Below are 19082 nucleotides of genomic sequence, written 5' to 3' on the forward strand. Positions count from 1 at the left end.
TAATAATAGTAATCCTAATTTAATACAAATTCTAATTTAAAAATAAGATAATTGAAAGAAGAGACAAGATCCATTTATAAACTTTTTTTGCCATTACACTAATGTAGGACCGGTTGTACACTGTGTGATTAATGTAGGACCGGTCCTACATAGTGTAGTTTGTAAGAGTTTGCAAACAAAAAAGTTTGTAAATATAACCTGCCTCCTTCCGCTGGTCCGTTATAGCAACAATCGACGCAAATCAGCGCGTGAGCAAAAGTATAGCATCATCATAATATTCATCATTTCTTGGCAATGAAATTAAGTAAAAAGTGAAAATAATCCAATATTAATATGTAGCACGCTACTGGCCGAGTACGCATGGTTATGCTAGCGGATGTCAAAACAGATTATGATAAGCGGGTTGATCCATGATACGACATAAAAAATTTATGTTATGTTTGTGTTGGAAAAAATGAACATTCAAAAAATTCTTGTCGTGTTACGTGTCATGTTGTGTCAACAAGAATTAGACCCATATTTTTTTGTTTTTTTTTATTTTTTTATTTTGATCGGTTAGATAATAATATAAACTATTACAAAGGCTTTTACCCAACATCTTAAACTTTTGGGTTGAATTGATTTTTATATGATATCAGAGCTTTAAGCCCAAAGGTCTCTTGTGTGAAGGGATGTGTTAGAGAATAATTAAAAAAGGCTTTCACTTAACAGCTTAAGCTTTTGTGTGGAATTGATTCTTTACATGACCTATTTTTTTAATTTGTTTTGGTCAATTACCGTTTTGACCCATAGTTTGTATCTCATCGTGTCGTGTCAACCCGCAAAAAATTCGTATCGTGTTCGTGTTGAAGATTTTGACACAAATAAAGATTCATATCATGTTCGTATTGCGTGTATTTGTGTCGTGTCAACTCATTAACATACAAGGGTTCACAACAAGCAAGCAAAGTTTTTTCCAGAATTTTTTTTTTTTTGAGAAAAAGTTCAATCAAACTCACTAGCCCGTGGCTAAGAAAATCAGTTAACGAAATTCATCTCGAGATTGTAATTTTACATCTATGACAACTCAATACAATTAAAATTACTAAGTTATCAAAAAGAACCAACATCGGATAATCAGGTTGAGCTTTGAAAACCTTGCATAACTTGTAGTTAAGTAAATGTTAACATGAAATAACCTGACTCCAGAACTATAAAAAAATCTTGGCAAGACATGATTTTCAAATTTTGAAGTAAGAAAACAGGTCTAATGTCTATCTTAAGTGGACACTTTTCTTTGGAGTAGTTTTCAGTTCAGTGGCATTGTCGGAAGATTGGAATCGGAAATATGTGAATGTCTATCTCATTGATCAGTGTGAACAAAAATTCTCTTTTGGTGAAGTAGGATTCTTGGCAAGCGGCAGTAAATACTCTTTTTTGGTCTTCAGCAAATTTTACGATGCCCGTTTTAGTCCCTAACAAATAAAAAAGCCCATCGTGGTCTCTAAGAAATTCAAAATGGACTCATTTAGTTGAAATCGTAGTCCCTCACAAATTCAAAAAAGACTCATATCAGTCTCAAAAAAAATTAAAATGAGTCTATTTTGAATTTCTTAGGGACTACAATAGGCCTTTTTATTTGCTAGAAATTAAAGCGGGCATCGTAAAATTTGCTAAGGACCAAAAAAAGGTATTTACTCATATAATAATAGTACATCGACTTAATACTTTGTTATTTACGTATGTTACTAGTTGAATAAAATAGCACGTTAAATATCCAAGTCATTTACCACACCTAGTTATTTACGAATGTTATTAGTTGAATATAATACCACGTTAAATATCCAAGTCATTTATCACACTTGCATAATCAGTGGTGTGATGTAATTTTACGACCAATGATTTAACAGAAAAAAAATTGTTGTGGCAGGTAAAATTTATGAACAAAATATGCATGAAAGGCGGTGTAGATGTGATGTAAAAGGATCTACATTCAAATATCCAAGTCGTTTTTCTGTTGTCATAATGAGTTGATGAATGAAAAATTAACTTTGATCCCAAAAATATCAACAACAAAAAAAAAGGTTAGAATATCAAGCCTGATGATATTAACTGCTCCAGCCCAGTGTTTGTTTAATGGGCCTTACCCTGCTAGTATATTTGGGGCATTTTACATCAGTACCATTTTATATGCTAGGAGGAGCTGCTGAGCATCAAAAGTAGTCCAATGTTATATTTACTACTTATTTTTTTTATTATTTGTTATTATCAAATTTTAATCGTTGATTTCTGTCAATCTAACGGTTATAACTTATTACAAATTAATAATTAATTAATAAGTATGATCCCATAAATTACAACCATTAGATTGACGGAAATCAACGGTTAAGATTTAGTAGTAACAAGTAGTAAAAAAAATAGGTAGTAGGTATAACATCTTTATTGTTTAGTAATAGTATACAAAATTTTATATTAGATCATATTTGAACATGAATATTACTAAAAGAGACCTTTTTATTTTATGAGTTTTTCCCATACCCATTTAATACAAGAATAATTTTTGTTTCTCATTATTTAAGTTGTACCTTCCCATAAATATTTTCTATGAGTTTAAACTCTTAATTTTAGAAAAAACTTATCAACTTAATGACGTCACTTTCTTAATAGTGTTTAAAGAAGTAAACAGATTTTTTTTTCAATTCAATTAAAGTGAAATCAAGGAAAAGAAAATATTAAATGATTTTAGATTTTCAAGATATTTAATACTCTTATTTTTAAACTAATATTTTTTTATTTTTTCTTAAATTTTTATTTATTTATTAATATACGAATTAAGAACACTCATTAACAAAGGTTCATTATTCAAGGCGAAAAATTTAAATAATTGAAATCCATAAAAATATTAGTTAAGGAATATTCAATATATTTTATTAATTATTCCAAATTACTTAAGGGAAAAAATAGTAAGCACTTTTTAATTTTTTTAATAAACTAGATACTTTATCTTATTTAATACCAGATTCTTAAATAAAAATTAACGTTGAATATTATTAGAATTTGAGTTACACCAAGCCACACAAATTTTTTTTTATAGAGAACTTTGACAAAGGAAGGGACTAGGTGCAATTTGAAAGCAACGTGGCGTAATGTAGTTGGACATTACTCCCCCCGAAAGTTTCGCATCTAAAGTATGTGAATTCAGCTCCTTTGCCACGCAACGCCACGTCACTAGGCACAATAGGAATAAATTTTTGGTTCTAGTGTTGCACCAAAATTCAGTACATCCTATCAATGGAACATTACAATCATAGAAGAGAGAAAAAATTTGACAGAAAAAAAAATTTAGCTGACATGTAAAATTTTTGTTGAGATATATAGTCCCACATTGGTTGTATGAGCAACTAATGTGAAGTTTATAAGGCCTTGGGTACTCCCACCCTTTGAGCTAGCTTTTGAGGTGGTGTATCCTAAGGTTCTTTACATGGTATCAGAGCTTCGCCGCCTCTCACTTTCTCTTGTGGAGTTTCTTAGCACAGGTAGGCTGGGCCTGTTGCATTGTCCACTCTTCAAGCCCAATGGCTCTAGTGTGAGGGGGCGTGTTGAGATATATAGTCCCACATTGGTTGTATGAGCAACTAATGTGAAGTTTATAAGGCCTTGGACACTCTCACCCTTTGAGCTAGCTTTTGGGGTGGTAACCTCAAGGTTCTTTACAATTTTTATTGGTGGGATGTACTGATCTTTGGTGCAACAGTAGCACCAAAGATTTATTCGCACAGTAGCAGGCTATGAAGCACCGACACTTCAAAAACTCTGACGTGTCGTGTCTGACACTTCCCGACACTCTCGGGCACTCTGACACTCCCCGACACTCCAACACGCGTTATTGAAATTCAAAAAACGGTTCAAAGGTTAAATTGCGTTGAGTTTTTAGTTCCAACTGTTAGATTCGTTAGATTACGATTACCATTTTATTGAGTTTAATATAAATATTTGGAATATCTTATGTTTCTTTGCAAAATTTATGAATATTATAAGTTTAGATACATTTATTTGTTAAATTATTGAATATTAAAGATAATATATACTACATAAATTAAATATATTATTTAATATCAAAACGTGTCCTAACGTGTCGAAATTTAATATTTTTTAGAATTAATGTGCTGGAGTGTCGTGTCGTATCGTGTCACGTGTCCCGTGTCAGTGTCGGTGCTACATATGTAGGAGGCTCTTTCACCTAAAAGCGATTTTTTACTCTTCAATATATCAATTTGATATTTGATTCCCGATATTTACTAATAGAGGTCATTTAATATCGTGAGGGACTCCAGCGACATTGAGTGTCGGCCCCCACCCCCGCAGCACTCACATGATTGTGCTAAATGGCACAATCTCGTTAGTCCCATTATCATAAAACTTCAAAATGTTGTAAATTTTGACTCAGGTATCCAAATTAATTTTTTTTTATGATTTTATATAAATTTTCAAGATCTACACAATGTCACTTAATTTGACATATTTTATCTTCCATAAATATATTTCAAATTTGCAACAATAGTTCCACAATAACAAGAACGTTTAAATTCAAATTTTGGCGGGAAGAGGTAAAAACCCTTGATTTGTTTAGCTTCCTCTATTTTCAAATCAATTTTGTTGAGATTTTAATTAATTGAATTTCTATTTGTTAAAATTGTAACAGCATCTATGCGAGACAATAATTAATTTCAAATTTTGTTTTTATGAAGAAAACAAAATGAAAAAAAGTTGGAGCAAAAATGAGGTGTTATTATATAGATTTCGAAAAGTTATGTAAAATTAAAAAATATATATCTAATTTAGATACTTGAGTTAAAGTTACGGCCTTCCGAAGTTTTACAGTAATCTTGTGAGTGTCGCGAGAGGAGGAGGGGCGATACTCAGTGTTGTTAGGGACCCCTGACACTAATCGGCCCTTTTTGATAAATATCCGTAATCAAATACTAAATTGTATCCGTAATCAAATATCAAATTGGTACACTAAAAATTTAAAAACCCTCGGATTGGTCAAAAAGCTCACAATAGCACCTGGTATAAAGGGAAGTTCTATTCAGATGCGAACAATCTTACTTTCACTACTGTTGCTTAGGAATCCAATTGGTGCTGTTGAGAACAGGATTGACCAAATTTCCAAAAAGTCATACATTATTTATTTTTTTCTGCTCATTTTGTTATTGATAACTGATAAGTGCACTTGTCCATAAAGAGCACCATGGCCCTACTAATCGGAACACTGATCAAAATGTTACGTTTTGTCAAATTTTTTATCCAAATATCACGCGAACAATATTTTTACCAGACTGTCACGTGTCATAATTCGCTACCACTGGTAGCGAATTTCGTGGCCAATAATTTTGTGACACGTTGTTATATTGCAGACCAAATTCACTACTAGTAGTAAAGAATTATGACACGTCAGCTTTTTCATGTGAAAGTGTGCCACGTGTCAAAAAATCATTCGTGAACATGATATGCTACACAGGGTAGCGAATTACTATCTGCTTGACACGTGTCATTTTTGCTAACTGTGCATTCTGACGTGGCATAATTCGCTACACTGTGTAGCGAATTATTTGCAAGCATATTTCGTTACACAGTGTAGCGAATTATCCCCCGTGGCATTCTGAAAAAATTTACTGTTGACGTGACAGTCTGATAATTTTTTTGACTAGGCGTGATAAAATGGTCACTGTTCCCCACTGATCACTGACTTAATCACGGCAGAGAATAATTTCATTAAAAGTTTAATTAGAAGATAGATGAAAGAATTCTTTCGAATTGTAATTTATAATTCAGTTTATGATTTTTGTAAAATTTATAAGTTTTATTATTTATTCCGTCAAAATGGAAAAAAAATTATATACTTAAAAAGAAGAAAATAAAATTCAGAAACTTAATTTTTCTCATTTTGAGAAATTGAAATGCAGCTACAAACTAGTAATTTAACCAATAACATTAATGATGATAGAAGTATAATTCCCTGTCAAATGTTTTACCACCCAAATACTTTCATTAATAATGTTAAAAAAAATAAAATAATTTTCATATTGATTTCAACTTTTTTGTAATTAAAATAAGGGAAATCATTTTCTGATGTGATATAAGAAGAATTATTTCATGTAGCAGAGACAATATTATAAACGAGATTCATAAATAAGAGAAGAGAAAAAAATAGAGATAAGATCCATATTTCTTTTGTGTGTATATAAAAATTTGACTTCTCTTATATAAAATAAGAGACATATAACTCTTATAATAAAATTACATTTTCTCTTAAAATATGAATATATGATATTGTCAACACATTCTTGAAAGAATTAGGTGATATGAATATTTGTTTCGGGTGACGGTGTTTTTTTAATTTTTACAAAATTGTTATGAAAGTTCACAAGTACTTTTTTAATAAAGTATAAAGAAAGGGTAATATTAGTCTCATGTAACATGAGAGTAATTCTCTTATGTTACAGAGAGAATCTAAATAGGGTCAGCTATTTAAAAGCAAAAAAGAAAAAGAAAAAAGAAGGAGCACAATTTTTGAAGTGAGAAAAATGAGATAACTACCTCATATAAAATGAGAGTAGTATTTCCCATAAAGAAATTCAGAAAACATCTTTAATTTAGATTTATAAAAAAGTACAAATTAAAAATTTATTTGAGAAAAATATTTTTCTTTTTAAATATTATAATTTTGTATCATTTAAATGAAATTATTATGTTTTGGTGATTTTTTTTTTTTACCTTTTTTCTTGATTTTGTGGATAATAGAGAAGGTAAAAAATTATCAAAACATAAAGGTTGATTTAAAATAATATAAAATTATGTCTTTAAAATGACAAATATTTTTTCATATTTATTCACCTAAAATCAACTTAAATCATAATTACTATAAGACTTACGGACAAGTTCTACAAATTATAAACAAAATTGTTTTTATTATTACATAATTTTGTTTATACTTTGTCATTAGATAAATAAAGTTTAATATTTTAAAATATAATTAGGTATCAAAAACTAAATATTTTTTATAATATTTTCTATACACATAAAATGTTTTGTTAATCAAATCAATGCATGCACGTATCTTAATATTTAATTAATGTTGAAGCACGATTACTATTATATGGATCTCTCGAAATCAAATAGGTTAACTATAATTGAAATTATAACACTGCATGCATATCTTGAAATTCCAAATAGAGAATATTCCAATATCCATGCGTAGTTTATTATTATTAATGTTTTTGGATAATCTAAAATTTTAAGCTTGAGAACTCGGCAAGTGTTGAATGTGGAGCATTCGTGTCAACGGAATCCAAATACAATTCAAATATGGCATAATGTAAGCAAAAAACAGAGCAAAAATATTATTATTTTAATTCCTTCCATTTTTTTAATAAAATATTTTACAAAAAATTTTTATATTACTTTCTCAAGAGTTTCTAATAATAATAATTTATTAATTTTCATGTGCTTGTCTTTCTTCCCTCCAATCATTTTCCTCCGTTTTATTTTCTTTTCTCTTCTTTTCTTTTTCTCTAATTTTCCGGGAAAATTTCTCTCACTCTTGCTCTCTGGTTTCCCGGCGACAGAGAAGGAAGTAGAAGAGTAGAAGGAAGAAATTTCTCTGCTTCTACGGAAACTCTTCCCTTCCCTTCCCAATTTCCGTGATCAACAGAAATTCTTCACACCACTTCCTCAATAACAATCCTCCATGAATTCTCTCTAGCCCCTGTAATTTTTCTCGTCTATTCTCTTTCACAAGGTACTGTTCTTGTTCCTCTCTCTCTCTCTCTCTCTCTCTCTTTTTCTTTTCAGTTTATTTTATTTTATTTTTCTAAATTTACGCTTTTCAACTATTGGAAGGGACTCAATTGTTTTTTCTTTCAAAATTTGGTTTTTCTGTACTTGATCGGGTTACTGGCAAATGAGTCTTTGTTATTTTAGTGCATGAGCTTGAACTGGTGTGGGGCTTGGTGGTGGTTGTGGTGGATAATCTGGGAGTAACTGTTTGTGTTTGTGTTAAAATTCTCATTTTGGGGTTGGGTGAAGTTGATTAAATTTTCTGGGTAATTTTTGGTTTGGACCTTAAGTTGACTCTGTAGTCTTCCTTACTCAGTTGTGAAATGCATCAGCTACTGAGTATTCTTTATTTGGTTTTCATTAATCTCTTTAATTTGTCTCTCCTATTATTTAGGCTTGTGCAGTTATAGTTACTGTGCTGATAATATTATGAGAAAGTTTACTGTGTAGTTTGGTTTTGGAATTTAGTTGACTCTATGGTCTTGTGTCAGTTGGGAAATGCTTTGGCTGCTAAATGTTCTATGCTTGTTTTCTTCGTTCTCTGTAATTTTTCGTTCCCACAGTATAATACAATTGTGCTTTTATGGCACAACGCATAGGCAATCTGTTTGGATTCTGGTTATGTCCTAACTTTAATTTTCCTGTTCATTTTTTAATGGCTTGTTTTGAATGGTTGAACTTGATGGAACATAGTAGAGTTAAAGAATGACCATAATAGAAAGGCCAAGGATGTGATCTCCTTCATTTGGGAATCTTTATTACAAGGAAAGAAAAGGAAATTTGGAGTTCTCTTGTTTGCAATCGTAGAAGGGAAAATTTGAAATAACTTATCATTGTAGTTGATTTTTTCTTTTTTCCTAGGTTGATCCCCATAGGACTGGGCAGCTCCTTTCTTCAGTATCTATTTCATCCATCCAAATGAGCTATAAAAGTTGTATTGGTCAACACAATGTCATGGTTATAGTTGTTGGTTAATTCAACTTGGTAGATATCCATAGTGGTTGTAATCTTTGCTCTGTAAGTTATACCAATGATTGCATCTTACTCCCCTCTTTGGGCTCTCAAGGTGAGACAAAGTTAAGAAAGAGATAAAACTATGAGAAAACCTTTGTCTATCTTTTGTGAGACTAAATTGTGATGCACCTTGACTTGATTGTGACAATTTTTCCATTTATAGCACGTTGGTTCGCAATAATTTTATAACGTCTTCTAGTAACTGATATTAAGAATCTGACCCTTCTTTTTTCTTTGAATTTAGCAATAGTAGTAGAAAGTGACTGAAAATGGACAAACATTCCGGGGATTCTTTGCCTGCTCATGGTGTTGTAGGTGCGTCCTCTTACTTCATATGTCATGCATAAAATCTTGTGTAGAGATATTTTCTTAAAATTAGTTTTCATGTTGTTCTTGTAGGCCTATCTGAGATTTCCTCACTTAATATTCCAAAAAAGGTGGGAAGCAGTGCATGGGGAATACCGCATGCGACTAATGTATTTCATGATTCAAGTGATGTTAGCTTCTTTTCTAGTTCACTGCCTGTTCTTCCACACGAAAAGTGTAAGCTTGAGATGATGATTCTAACAGAACAGATTGGAATCAGTCAAAATGATTATTAAGACTTTTTTTTTTTCCTTTTTATTGTTGATATGCAGTAAATTTGACTGATTCTGAGCATCATGATCAACCGGTTGATGATAACTTGCTGACATTAGATAAAGTTCACAAAGAGGATGAGGGACATGATCCTTTCATTGATTTTGAAACCAATGCAATTGGAAACATGCTTCCTGATGATGAAGACGAGCTTTTAGCTGGGATAATGGATGATCTTGACCTTAGTAGGTTGCCCAGCCAACTGGAGGATTTGGATGAAAATGATCTGTTTATCAATGGAGGGGGGTTTGAAATGGACTTTGAACCCCAGGACAGCCTTAGTATTGGTATGTCAAAAATAAGCATGTCAGATTTAGTTGCGTCAAATGGTATTGGTCATTATGCAATCCCAAATGGCGTGGGAACAGTGGCTGGGGAGCATCCCTATGGAGAGCATCCATCAAGGACATTATTTGTTCGAAACATCAACAGTAATGTCGAGGACTCTGAATTACGAACACTGTTTGAGGTGTTGTACATTTACCTAATGCTTCACTAGTATTATATTTATCTTTAAGCAGAGCATCCATCAAGGACATTATTTGTTCGAAACATCAACAGTAATGTTGAGGACTCTGAATTACGAACAGTGTTTGAGGTGTTGTCCATTTACCTAATGCTTCACTAGTGACTAGTATTGTATTTATCTTTAAGCAGAGTATTAAATGTGTTTGGTAATCATGTTTTTGCTTCTTTTGTTACAAACCTAAGTCCATGAATTAGTATAACTAATTGAGGCATTTTACCTTAAGCTAATCCTTCAATAGAGCTATGTCTATCTTTAAACCCAGTTGGTTTTCTTGGGAGTAAGGAGATTACCGAGTTGGTGCTTAACCTTTGAAAGTAAATTTCTAGGTGAAATACTTGTGATCATTTAATTGATAATTTTGAGGTTAAGAAATAATGAAAAGTTGCCTATTATTTAACCTTTTAATCTGTCTGGTTCTTGAAATTTGGGAAGAGTAATATTTTCCAAATTTTTGGTTAAGCTTGAAATTTAATAAATGAGAAGGTAAGATTTTCAAGCTTCTCAAACAATTAATGTTTGCTTAGTTTTCAATGATTCTTATGATAAATTTCAAAAGTTTTGGAGAGAATAAGGCGGTTGAAACTTTGTGGTAGTGTGCGGTTGATGCTATTCTCTGGTATATCTGGTTGGAGAGGAATATGTGCATTATTAACAGTGTTTCTTTGCCCTTATGTTTCCATGTCTGGGCAGGGATTGGACACTTTAAAGGCTCTTAAGTTCACTCTTTTCTTTTATTTTCTCTGTTGGAGTATATGTTATCCTTAACTGTTTTTGTATTTTTCATCCGTTTTGTATATAGTTTATGTTTTAGTTATGCATTTCTTTTTTATGTATAACATGAAAAGATCTTGTTTTTCTCCCTTTATTTTGCTATTCTTGTTGTTGATTCTTTTTTTTTTTTTTTATAGCAATATGGGGATATCAGAACTTTGTACACAGCATGCAAGCATAGGGGCTTTGTGATGATATCTTACTATGACATTCGAGCTGCTCGAACTGCAATGCGCGCTTTACAAAACAAGCCATTGAGACGAAGAAAACTTGATATCCATTTTTCAATTCCTAAGGTTTGATTTTTATAACATTACTTAATGTTTGACTGATTATCATTGATGTTCCTTTGTGATATTCATCTTTCTTCTGCTGGTTTCAGGATAACCCCTCGGAAAAAGATATTAACCAAGGAACCCTTGTTGTGTTCAATTTAGATCCATCAGTATCGAATGATGACCTTCGTCAAATATTTGGGGCTTATGGTGAGGTCAAGGAGGTAATACATGTTTTATCTGTTCATCTCAAATGTATTTTCTTTGATCTCTGCTTAATTTTTATTTAGTGCTTGGAGTAGTTGTAATTTTTGTATTAAAAGTGCAGATCAGGGAAACACCACACAAGAGACACCATAAATTTATTGAGTTTTATGATGTTAGAGCAGCAGAGGCAGCTCTTAAAGCATTGAATCGGAGTGATATTGCTGGGAAACGCATAAAACTTGAACCCAGCCGCCCTGGTGGAGCGCGTAGAAAGTAAGTTGGATTTTATCTTGGTTAGTGTGCTATAAATATTTTTCCATTAAAATTTATTTTTCTTCGTTGACCTGGTTTCTTAAATCTTTTGTGTATGTTAGAAAGGTAGTGACATGCTCGAAAGTTTTGTATATCATATATGTAAAGAACCAATTCAACCCAAAAGCTTAAGCTATTGAGTGAGGCTACATTAATAGTTTTATATATCTCAATACGCCCCCTCACACGAGAGCTCACTGGACTTGAAGGGTGGACAATGCACAGGCCCACCTACCTGTGCCAAGAAAGAAATTCCACTAGAAAGAAAATGGGGGGCGGTGAGGATCGAACCCGGTATACTGAGGCTCTGCTACCATGTAAAGAATCAATTCAACCCAAAAACTTAAGCTATTGAGTGAGGCTACATTAATGGTTTTATATATCTCAACAATATATATTAATATTTATTGCTTAAGTTGATATTAAGTTAGTTGCTTGTAAGTAGCTAATAAGTTAATTGAAGTTGCTTTCATGGAGAAAAAGTCTGGGTGGTTAAATCTGGAAAGTGAAAGGCGATAATGTGGTTCTAATTATCCATCAAATTCTTAAATTAACTGCTCAGATAAGCTTGCATCACCTTATTAGGATCTAAAACCAATTTGCCGTGTTTGACATTCCTTAAAATTTTTTTATCGTAAAGGAATATTCTAAGCATTATGTTTGAGCTAGTGAATTTCAGCTTCAATATGTGGATTTTGTTCAGCCATCCTATCTCCTATGACTTTCACACCTTTCATGCTCTCATTCATAGCATTTTCTTTTCATATGCATGCTAAAATGCAGTTATGTATTGGGGTATAATAGTTGGTGTCAAAGTAACTACAAACTAATTACCCTGGTAGGCAATCTGTAAGCTTGTAAACCTGTCCTAATATAAAATGGGGATGTGGAAAGAAATAGATGTTAAGAAATAAAATTATTGTACTATAAGGCATGTCTCTATTCATAGTTTTACACCAATATATTGAAATATAAAGCACTCTGCTGGGATGCAGTTGGGTCTGTGCACTATTATTAGTTCTGTTGATGTTTTGTTTTCTCCAGCTTTCTTAGGAACTTTAGCTACATTTCTTGTCCTCCTCCTTTTTTTGTGACTGTGTACAGTATGCATGTAATTCTTGACCAATTAGTTTTTTCTTTCATTTTTGTAGACACTTGATGCTTTGGTCATTTCATCTCTTCTGCCTTTTGTTTTTGTTTTTCTCATTTTAGCGTTATTAATATTATTTTATTATTATTTTGATATGGTTTAGACTAATATTATGTTTTATATCCTTATACACAAATGACAATGTTATTATTTTCTACATAATGAAACCCATGAAAAACCAGTGATGCATTTTCTCTTGTTAGCTTGATGCAACAACTGAGTCAAGAACTGGAACAAGATGAAGCTCGAACTTTTAGGCATCAAGTAGGTTCACCTCTGGCCAGTTCTCCTCCGGGTAAATGTCTCAATCTAATCTTCTTTCTCATGTGAAATTCTAGTTATATCATTTTAGAAACGTATCTTCAGTTATAAGTTAAATTAGTTGGCTATTTTTCTCAGGTAACTGGGCACAGTTTGGTAGTCCTGTTGAACACAATCCATTAGGTTCTTTTAGCAAGTCCCCTGGTTTGGGTCATGCCAGCCCTATGAATATTAACCATTTGTCTGGATTGGCTGCAATTCTTTCTCCGCATGCATCAACCTCTACCAAGATTGCACCAATTGGCAAGGACCCTGGCAGGGCTGCAAATCAGATGTTTGCAAACTCTGGTTCAACACAAGCAGCAGCTTTTCAGCATTCTATGTCCTTTCCTGAGCAAAAAGTAAATGCCAGTCCTAGGCCTATATCTACTTTTGGTGAATCAAATTCAAGTTCATCAAGTATTGGAACACTGTCTGGTCCTCAATTTCTTTGGGGGAGCCCAACTCCTTATTCAGAGCATTCAAACACATCTGCCTGGTCTTCATCTTCTGTGGGTCTTCCATTTACTTCTAGTAGCCAAAGGCAGGGTTTCCCATATACTAGTCACCGTGGTCCTTTTCTTGGCTCCCAGCCCCATCATCATGTAGGATCTGCTCCATCTGGCCTTCCTCTTGATAGGCATTTTAGTTACTTCCCAGAGTCCCCTGAAACTTCTCTCGTGAACCCGGTTGCATTTGGGAATTTGAATCATGGTGACGGGAATTTTATGGTGAACATGGGTGCTCATGCATCTTTAGGAGTTGGTGTTGGCCTTTCAGGAAATACCACTGAAATTAGTTCACCAAGTTTCAGAATGATGTCACTGCCTAGGCATGGTTCCTTGTTCCTTGGAAATGGTTCATATTCTGGACCAGGAGCAACTAACATTGAGGGATTAGCTGACCGTGGACGAGGCAGGCGACCTGATAATAATGGGAACCAAATTGATAGTAAGAAACTGTACCAGCTTGATCTAGACAAAATCATCAGCGGTGAAGATACAAGGACTACTTTAATGATTAAAAACATTCCTAACAAGTAAGAACAACTAAACAAGTATCCTAGTGATTTGATCAATATACTAGCAATTTGATTGGGATGGTAACTGATGAATTTCTGAGTGACGTTTGCCCTTTTGTGATTGCTTTTAAGGTACACTTCGAAGATGCTGCTTGCTGCAATTGATGAGAATCACCGGGGTACTTATGACTTTCTCTACTTACCAATTGACTTTAAGGTATATACATCCCATTTTTCATTAGGGTTGAGGGATCTTTACTGCCAGGATGACTTATTTCTTAATGTCTCTTTTTGCTTGCAGAATAAGTGTAATGTGGGTTATGCTTTCATCAATATGGTGTCTCCTTCACACATCATCCCCTTCTATAAGGTTTAATTTCTATACCGTTGCATGTCTGAGGTCATATTTTTCTGTTACTATATTTAAATTCTCATGTTCTATATAAGGATTTCCTTAATGTGAGTTATGCTTTCATCAATATGATGTCTCTTCACCTATCCATCCCCTTCTATAAGGTTTTAATTCTATACTGATGCAAGTCTGAGGTCATATTTTTCTGTTGCTCTCATATGCATAGTTTTTGATATAAGGATTTCCTTAATGTGACAATGTATCATAAGGATATGTGTCTGTATGGAATTATTCTGATATTTTCTTTTTCAAAGTAAATATAAATAGAAGATTGAATGTATTTTTATTGGTAGTTTCTGGTAATTTGGAAGTATTAAACTTGCCTGTGGCCTGGAGAAATTTGCATACTTAAATTTTAAGAAGTCTATCATGGATATTTATGTAGGCATTTAATGGGAAGAAGTGGGAGAAGTTTAATAGTGAAAAAGTTGCATCATTGGCATATGCACGGATACAAGGAAAGGCTGCGCTTGTAATGCATTTTCAGAATTCGAGCTTAATGAACGAGGATAAGAGGTGCCGGCCAATTCTCTTTCATTCAGAGGGCCAAGATACTGGTGACCAGGTAAGATATTCACCGAACTTCAGGTTATACATTGAACTTGAAATGAGGAGGTTAATTTTCATAGAAGTTCTAGACTCCTCTTGGAGAAGGGATTTGTTATGTTGGACAAGTAAATGAGATTAGAAAGAAAAAGAAAAAGTAATGAGTCTGTATTGTTTGTTGGAAGTTTGAGGTTGTGCATTTTTACGAAGTTCTTATCGACGATATCCGAATCTATAGAATTCTCTTATTAATCTTGAAGTAGTCAGAGGTGACACCCTACCTTAACTCTATATGTACCCGTTGACATGGTTGGCAGACCGGTGTTGCAGACTTGAGCTGTAGTAGTTATGAGAACTGTATCATAAAAACTGCACAAACTATCTATTTCACCTTTTAGATGTACCTATTCACATGGATTGGCAGGTCTGAGTATACACTTTATTCTTATGCAGAACTCAAATAATAAGTTGATTGAATGGTTTCCGAGATGGTATTGAGGATTGCTTGATTGTGATGTCACATTTAAGTAGTCGATTTTACTTTGAGATGCAACAGGAAACCGATAAGTTGTTACACTATACTTTTCTTATTTATGTAAAAGCTAGAATAATTGATCAATTTATTTCTTTAACATTTGATTTCAAGTGCTTGTCTGACTACTTTTCTCTGCTTACCATCTAGGAACATTTTCTATCCAGCAATTTGAATATATGCATTCGTCAACCAGATGGGTCTTACTCTGGTGATTTGTTGGAGAGCCCCAAGGGCAATTTGGATGAGAAGCTAGAGAAAGATTAACCATTTGTTAATAATTGTTCCTAGCCATAATGAATGGGGTCTAGGAGTGCTAACTACTGCATAGGCGATCTTAAGGTGTACAAAGCTGATTCATCAAAAAAAAAAAAAAAAAAAATGGTGTATAAAGATGAAGGGAGCAGCCCAGTTTATCAATGGTAGGCGAGACTGAATGTTAATAGTTCATAATAATCATAAAAATTGCAGGGAGCAATTTGTTGATCTGCAGAGAAACAATTATTACACAACCAGTGGAAAAGAATAACTTGGAGTGTATTGCTGGATATATGTTTCTACAGCATGCATGCCAGATTGTGCAGGATGACTCTCTCTGGGATTTGTTATTTTTTTCTTCCTTTTTGAAGATGTTGTGGCCTCTTGCGGTATGATTAATGTGTATATGGGGAAAAAAAAAAAAAAACCATTGTGGACAAAAAGTTTGTATAGAAGGGAAACAAGGAACTATGCTGCTTGTCATTGTTGTTGTCATGTAAGCAAAAACACGTGAATGTCTGTAAAGATGCGGACCAGTTTCTTGCCATTGCATTCATGTCAGAATATTGTTAGTGAAAGACTAAGTACTTTGAAACATTGGATATTGTTTGAAGTGCTGTTTTATTTTTCTTGTATGAATGTGTCATCCTTTCTAGAAATTATAAGCATGTAAAAATTTAGTTGGACAGAAGTTTCTTTAAAATTATCAGTTGTCAACTGCTTCTGAGCAATTAACAAAAACTTAATGAGTGAGAAAATAAATCTGGCATGTTTGTAGCTTAAATTACCGAATTCATATTAAACAGGGATTCCAGCAATGGCTTCAAATTCTGATGCCTTTTGATCTTATACGAGAGTTTACTAAGTATTTTGGACTAAACTTATTTTATATTCATATTAGTTTATAATCCAACTTTTTAAAGATAACCTCTTTTATAAAAAAACTTCGAAATTTGAAGAACCAGAACGAATTATGACCACACCACACTGCTCGTTAATAGTGAAACTCTTTAGGTAGAAATCACACCTCTTCCTCCTGTAAGATATGCATTTCTTGAACTGAAGTCTACATATTTTTTCCAAGCATTTTATGGTTCTGTTTGTATTTTTAGGTGTTGTCTTCATGATTTTGAATTAATTCATATAAGTCTTACTGACAAAGGCTAAAAATAAGGGGATTTTAACCAAGTCAGATCTGAATTCTAATAAGAATTAAGCTATATTTTGATTGATGAAAAATGTTAGTTTCCATCGTTTAAAGTACAATGGAATGGAATGGAAATATTTCATTCCCTTTTATCCATGAGAACTTTACTTCTTTCCATCATAAAATATCCAAAACTATAATATAATAATTTTATTCCATTCCACTTCTCAGAATTGACGTAGTGAGTGCTGGTCGCAGTGAAAGTGATTGTTTAAATCCCAGGATCAAAAGTTCGATTCTTAGAAAAGTGCCTATAGAATTACTTCTTTACATCATAAAATATCCAAAACAATGATATAGTAATTTTATTCCGTTCCACTTCTCATTAGATATCCAAATCACTGTTATAAAATTCGGCTCGACTCGGAACCCGATGAATTGGTCATTAGATCGATTCGGGTTAAATATTAGACCAGTTATGCATCAGACCCGGTCAAATCCGGTGACTCGGTCGGGTCATGCATTTAAAAAATAAAAATAAAAAAAATAAAAAATGTTTCATCTTGTCAGAAAAAAATGTAGAATTCATTTTAAAACCTTTTTGTACTTTTATTTGCTAGTATACTCTTCTACAATGATATCAAATTCTAGTTTTCAATACTGAAACAATTTGCGGAATAATAAATTAAGAGAATGTGATATATATCATTTTGATGTAGATGGATTTGAAAAATATGAGTTCAATGTCATTGAGAAGTATGTTTATAGGAATTCTGAGTTGCAATTTAAATTGACATAGTAATAACTTGTATTTTCATTTATTTGTGCTTAATATTTTTTAGGTTATTTAGTGAACCTTATTTAATTCATTTAAGATACGGAGAATATAATTAAATTGTTTAATAACACTAGTCCAAACATAAGAGTTGAAGGTATTAGACAGTTAGAAGGATTCACCTGAGTATTGGTCGTAGTGGTTGAAAGTGATTGTTGGAACCCCAAGATCAAAAGTTCGATTCTTAGATAAGCACTCGGGGGTGGGGGTGGGGGTGGGGGATATGTCGTACCATTCCGTTTGCTTCCTAAATTATGAAATGAAAACTTTACTTCTTTCCATCATAAAATATCCAAAACAATGATTAGAGTAATTTTATTCTATTCCACTTCTCATTCAATATCCAAACATAGCCTTTAGTCCTTATCAAGAGTTGAAGGTATTAGAAAGTTAGAACTTAGAAGCATTCACCCAATGAGTGCGGGTCACAATGGTTAAAAGTGATTGTTTGAATCTCAAGGTAGAAAGTTCGATTCTTAGAGGAGCACTTTTGAGGAGATCTTTATCCTTCACCACATCCCGATCGAATTGCGAAAGGAATGTATATAAGTTAGAAGGATTTGAAGACCAACTAAGGTTATGGAAAAAAAACTCTACAACCTGGGAAACTTCTATTATATTAAGAGAGAACTAATAGAGAAAGAGAGTCGTGGAGCCTTTGCTTAAAAGAAGATGACTGCGGAATCCCCAAGGCGAGAACTTTGATTTAGAAGCAAGGATTTGGAGCCAAAGAAAAACATCTTGAAGAAATCCAGCAACAAATTTCATATTATTCATTCTTTTACTTTCCTAGGATGGATTCATGTTTTGTTTTTATATATTTAAATTCGAATAGTGCTTTAATGTTTTTAAGAGGTTACACCCCTTTTTCTAGGAATTGGATGTTATACTTTCTTGTGATGAATGCTTGATTTATTATTTATTAGGTGAAATTACAATTTTCTTAATTCATTCTTTGTGTTCTTAATGTCTGCAGTATGTCGGGACCCCATATTTGCAAAGTCTTAGGTATTAGATGAGGGATCAAAACATGAAGTTTTACTAGAAATTCATGGAATGCAACCTATGCTTCTTAGACTTCGAAATAGGTTAAATCCTTTTGAGGAGTAATGGATATCATAAAATGAGTTTCAATTAATGTAGTATTACAAAAGTAAGTATTATACTAATTATAACACGATCTTCTGGACTTAAAAAAATAAATTAAATTACAATAGGATAATTATATTGAAAATTCAAGAATGAGTAATGAAGTCTTATATTGGTTCGAAATGGATTAAATGAAGATTATATAAGTGAAATGATTCATTAATCTA

The 19082-nt window shown here is 32.8% G+C and overlaps 1 protein-coding gene across 3 annotated transcripts; it reads left to right on the plus strand.

Annotated features, from left to right (window-relative positions):
- Window positions 1-7575: 7575 nt before the first annotated feature.
- On the plus strand, window positions 7576-16372 carry LOC133304791 (protein MEI2-like 2). Of its 3 annotated transcripts, none has more exons than XM_061504869.1 (13): window positions 7576-7780; window positions 9077-9147; window positions 9232-9375; window positions 9471-9940; window positions 10909-11067; window positions 11154-11270; window positions 11375-11526; window positions 12898-13010; window positions 13115-14054; window positions 14169-14253; window positions 14338-14406; window positions 14834-15013; window positions 15448-16372. In XM_061504869.1, exons 2-13 carry the CDS (start codon window positions 9102-9104, stop codon window positions 15490-15492), a joined length of 2520 nt encoding a protein of 839 aa, XP_061360853.1. In that variant the 5' UTR covers window positions 7576-7780; window positions 9077-9101; the 3' UTR covers window positions 15493-16372. The 3 variants fall into 3 exon arrangements, with proteins under 3 accessions (XP_061360853.1, XP_061360837.1, XP_061360845.1); XM_061504853.1 differs by having other exon boundaries at window positions 15677-16372; XM_061504861.1 differs by having other exon boundaries at window positions 12919-13010; window positions 15677-16372.
- The last annotated feature ends 2710 nt before the right edge of the window (window positions 16373-19082 follow it).

The sequence above is a fragment of the Gastrolobium bilobum genome, unplaced genomic scaffold (assembly GCF_033153095.1).
Source record: "Gastrolobium bilobum isolate Gb01-03AN ecotype WA unplaced genomic scaffold, APGP_CSIRO_Gbil_v1 utg3271, whole genome shotgun sequence".
NCBI classification, from domain to species: domain Eukaryota; kingdom Viridiplantae; phylum Streptophyta; class Magnoliopsida; order Fabales; family Fabaceae; genus Gastrolobium; species Gastrolobium bilobum.

Bases quoted from the DNA above. Each gene is read 5' to 3' on its own strand.
- LOC133304791 (XM_061504853.1), top strand. From the start codon at position 9,102: ATGGACAAACATTCCGGGGATTCTTTGCCTGCTCATGGTGTTGTAG. The intron at 11,271-11,374 runs GTAATACATGTT...TTAAAAGTGCAG, and splicing joins CTTATGGTGAGGTCAAGGAG to ATCAGGGAAACACCACACAA. The intron at 14,055-14,168 runs GTAAGAACAACT...ATTGCTTTTAAG, and splicing joins ATTAAAAACATTCCTAACAA to GTACACTTCGAAGATGCTGC.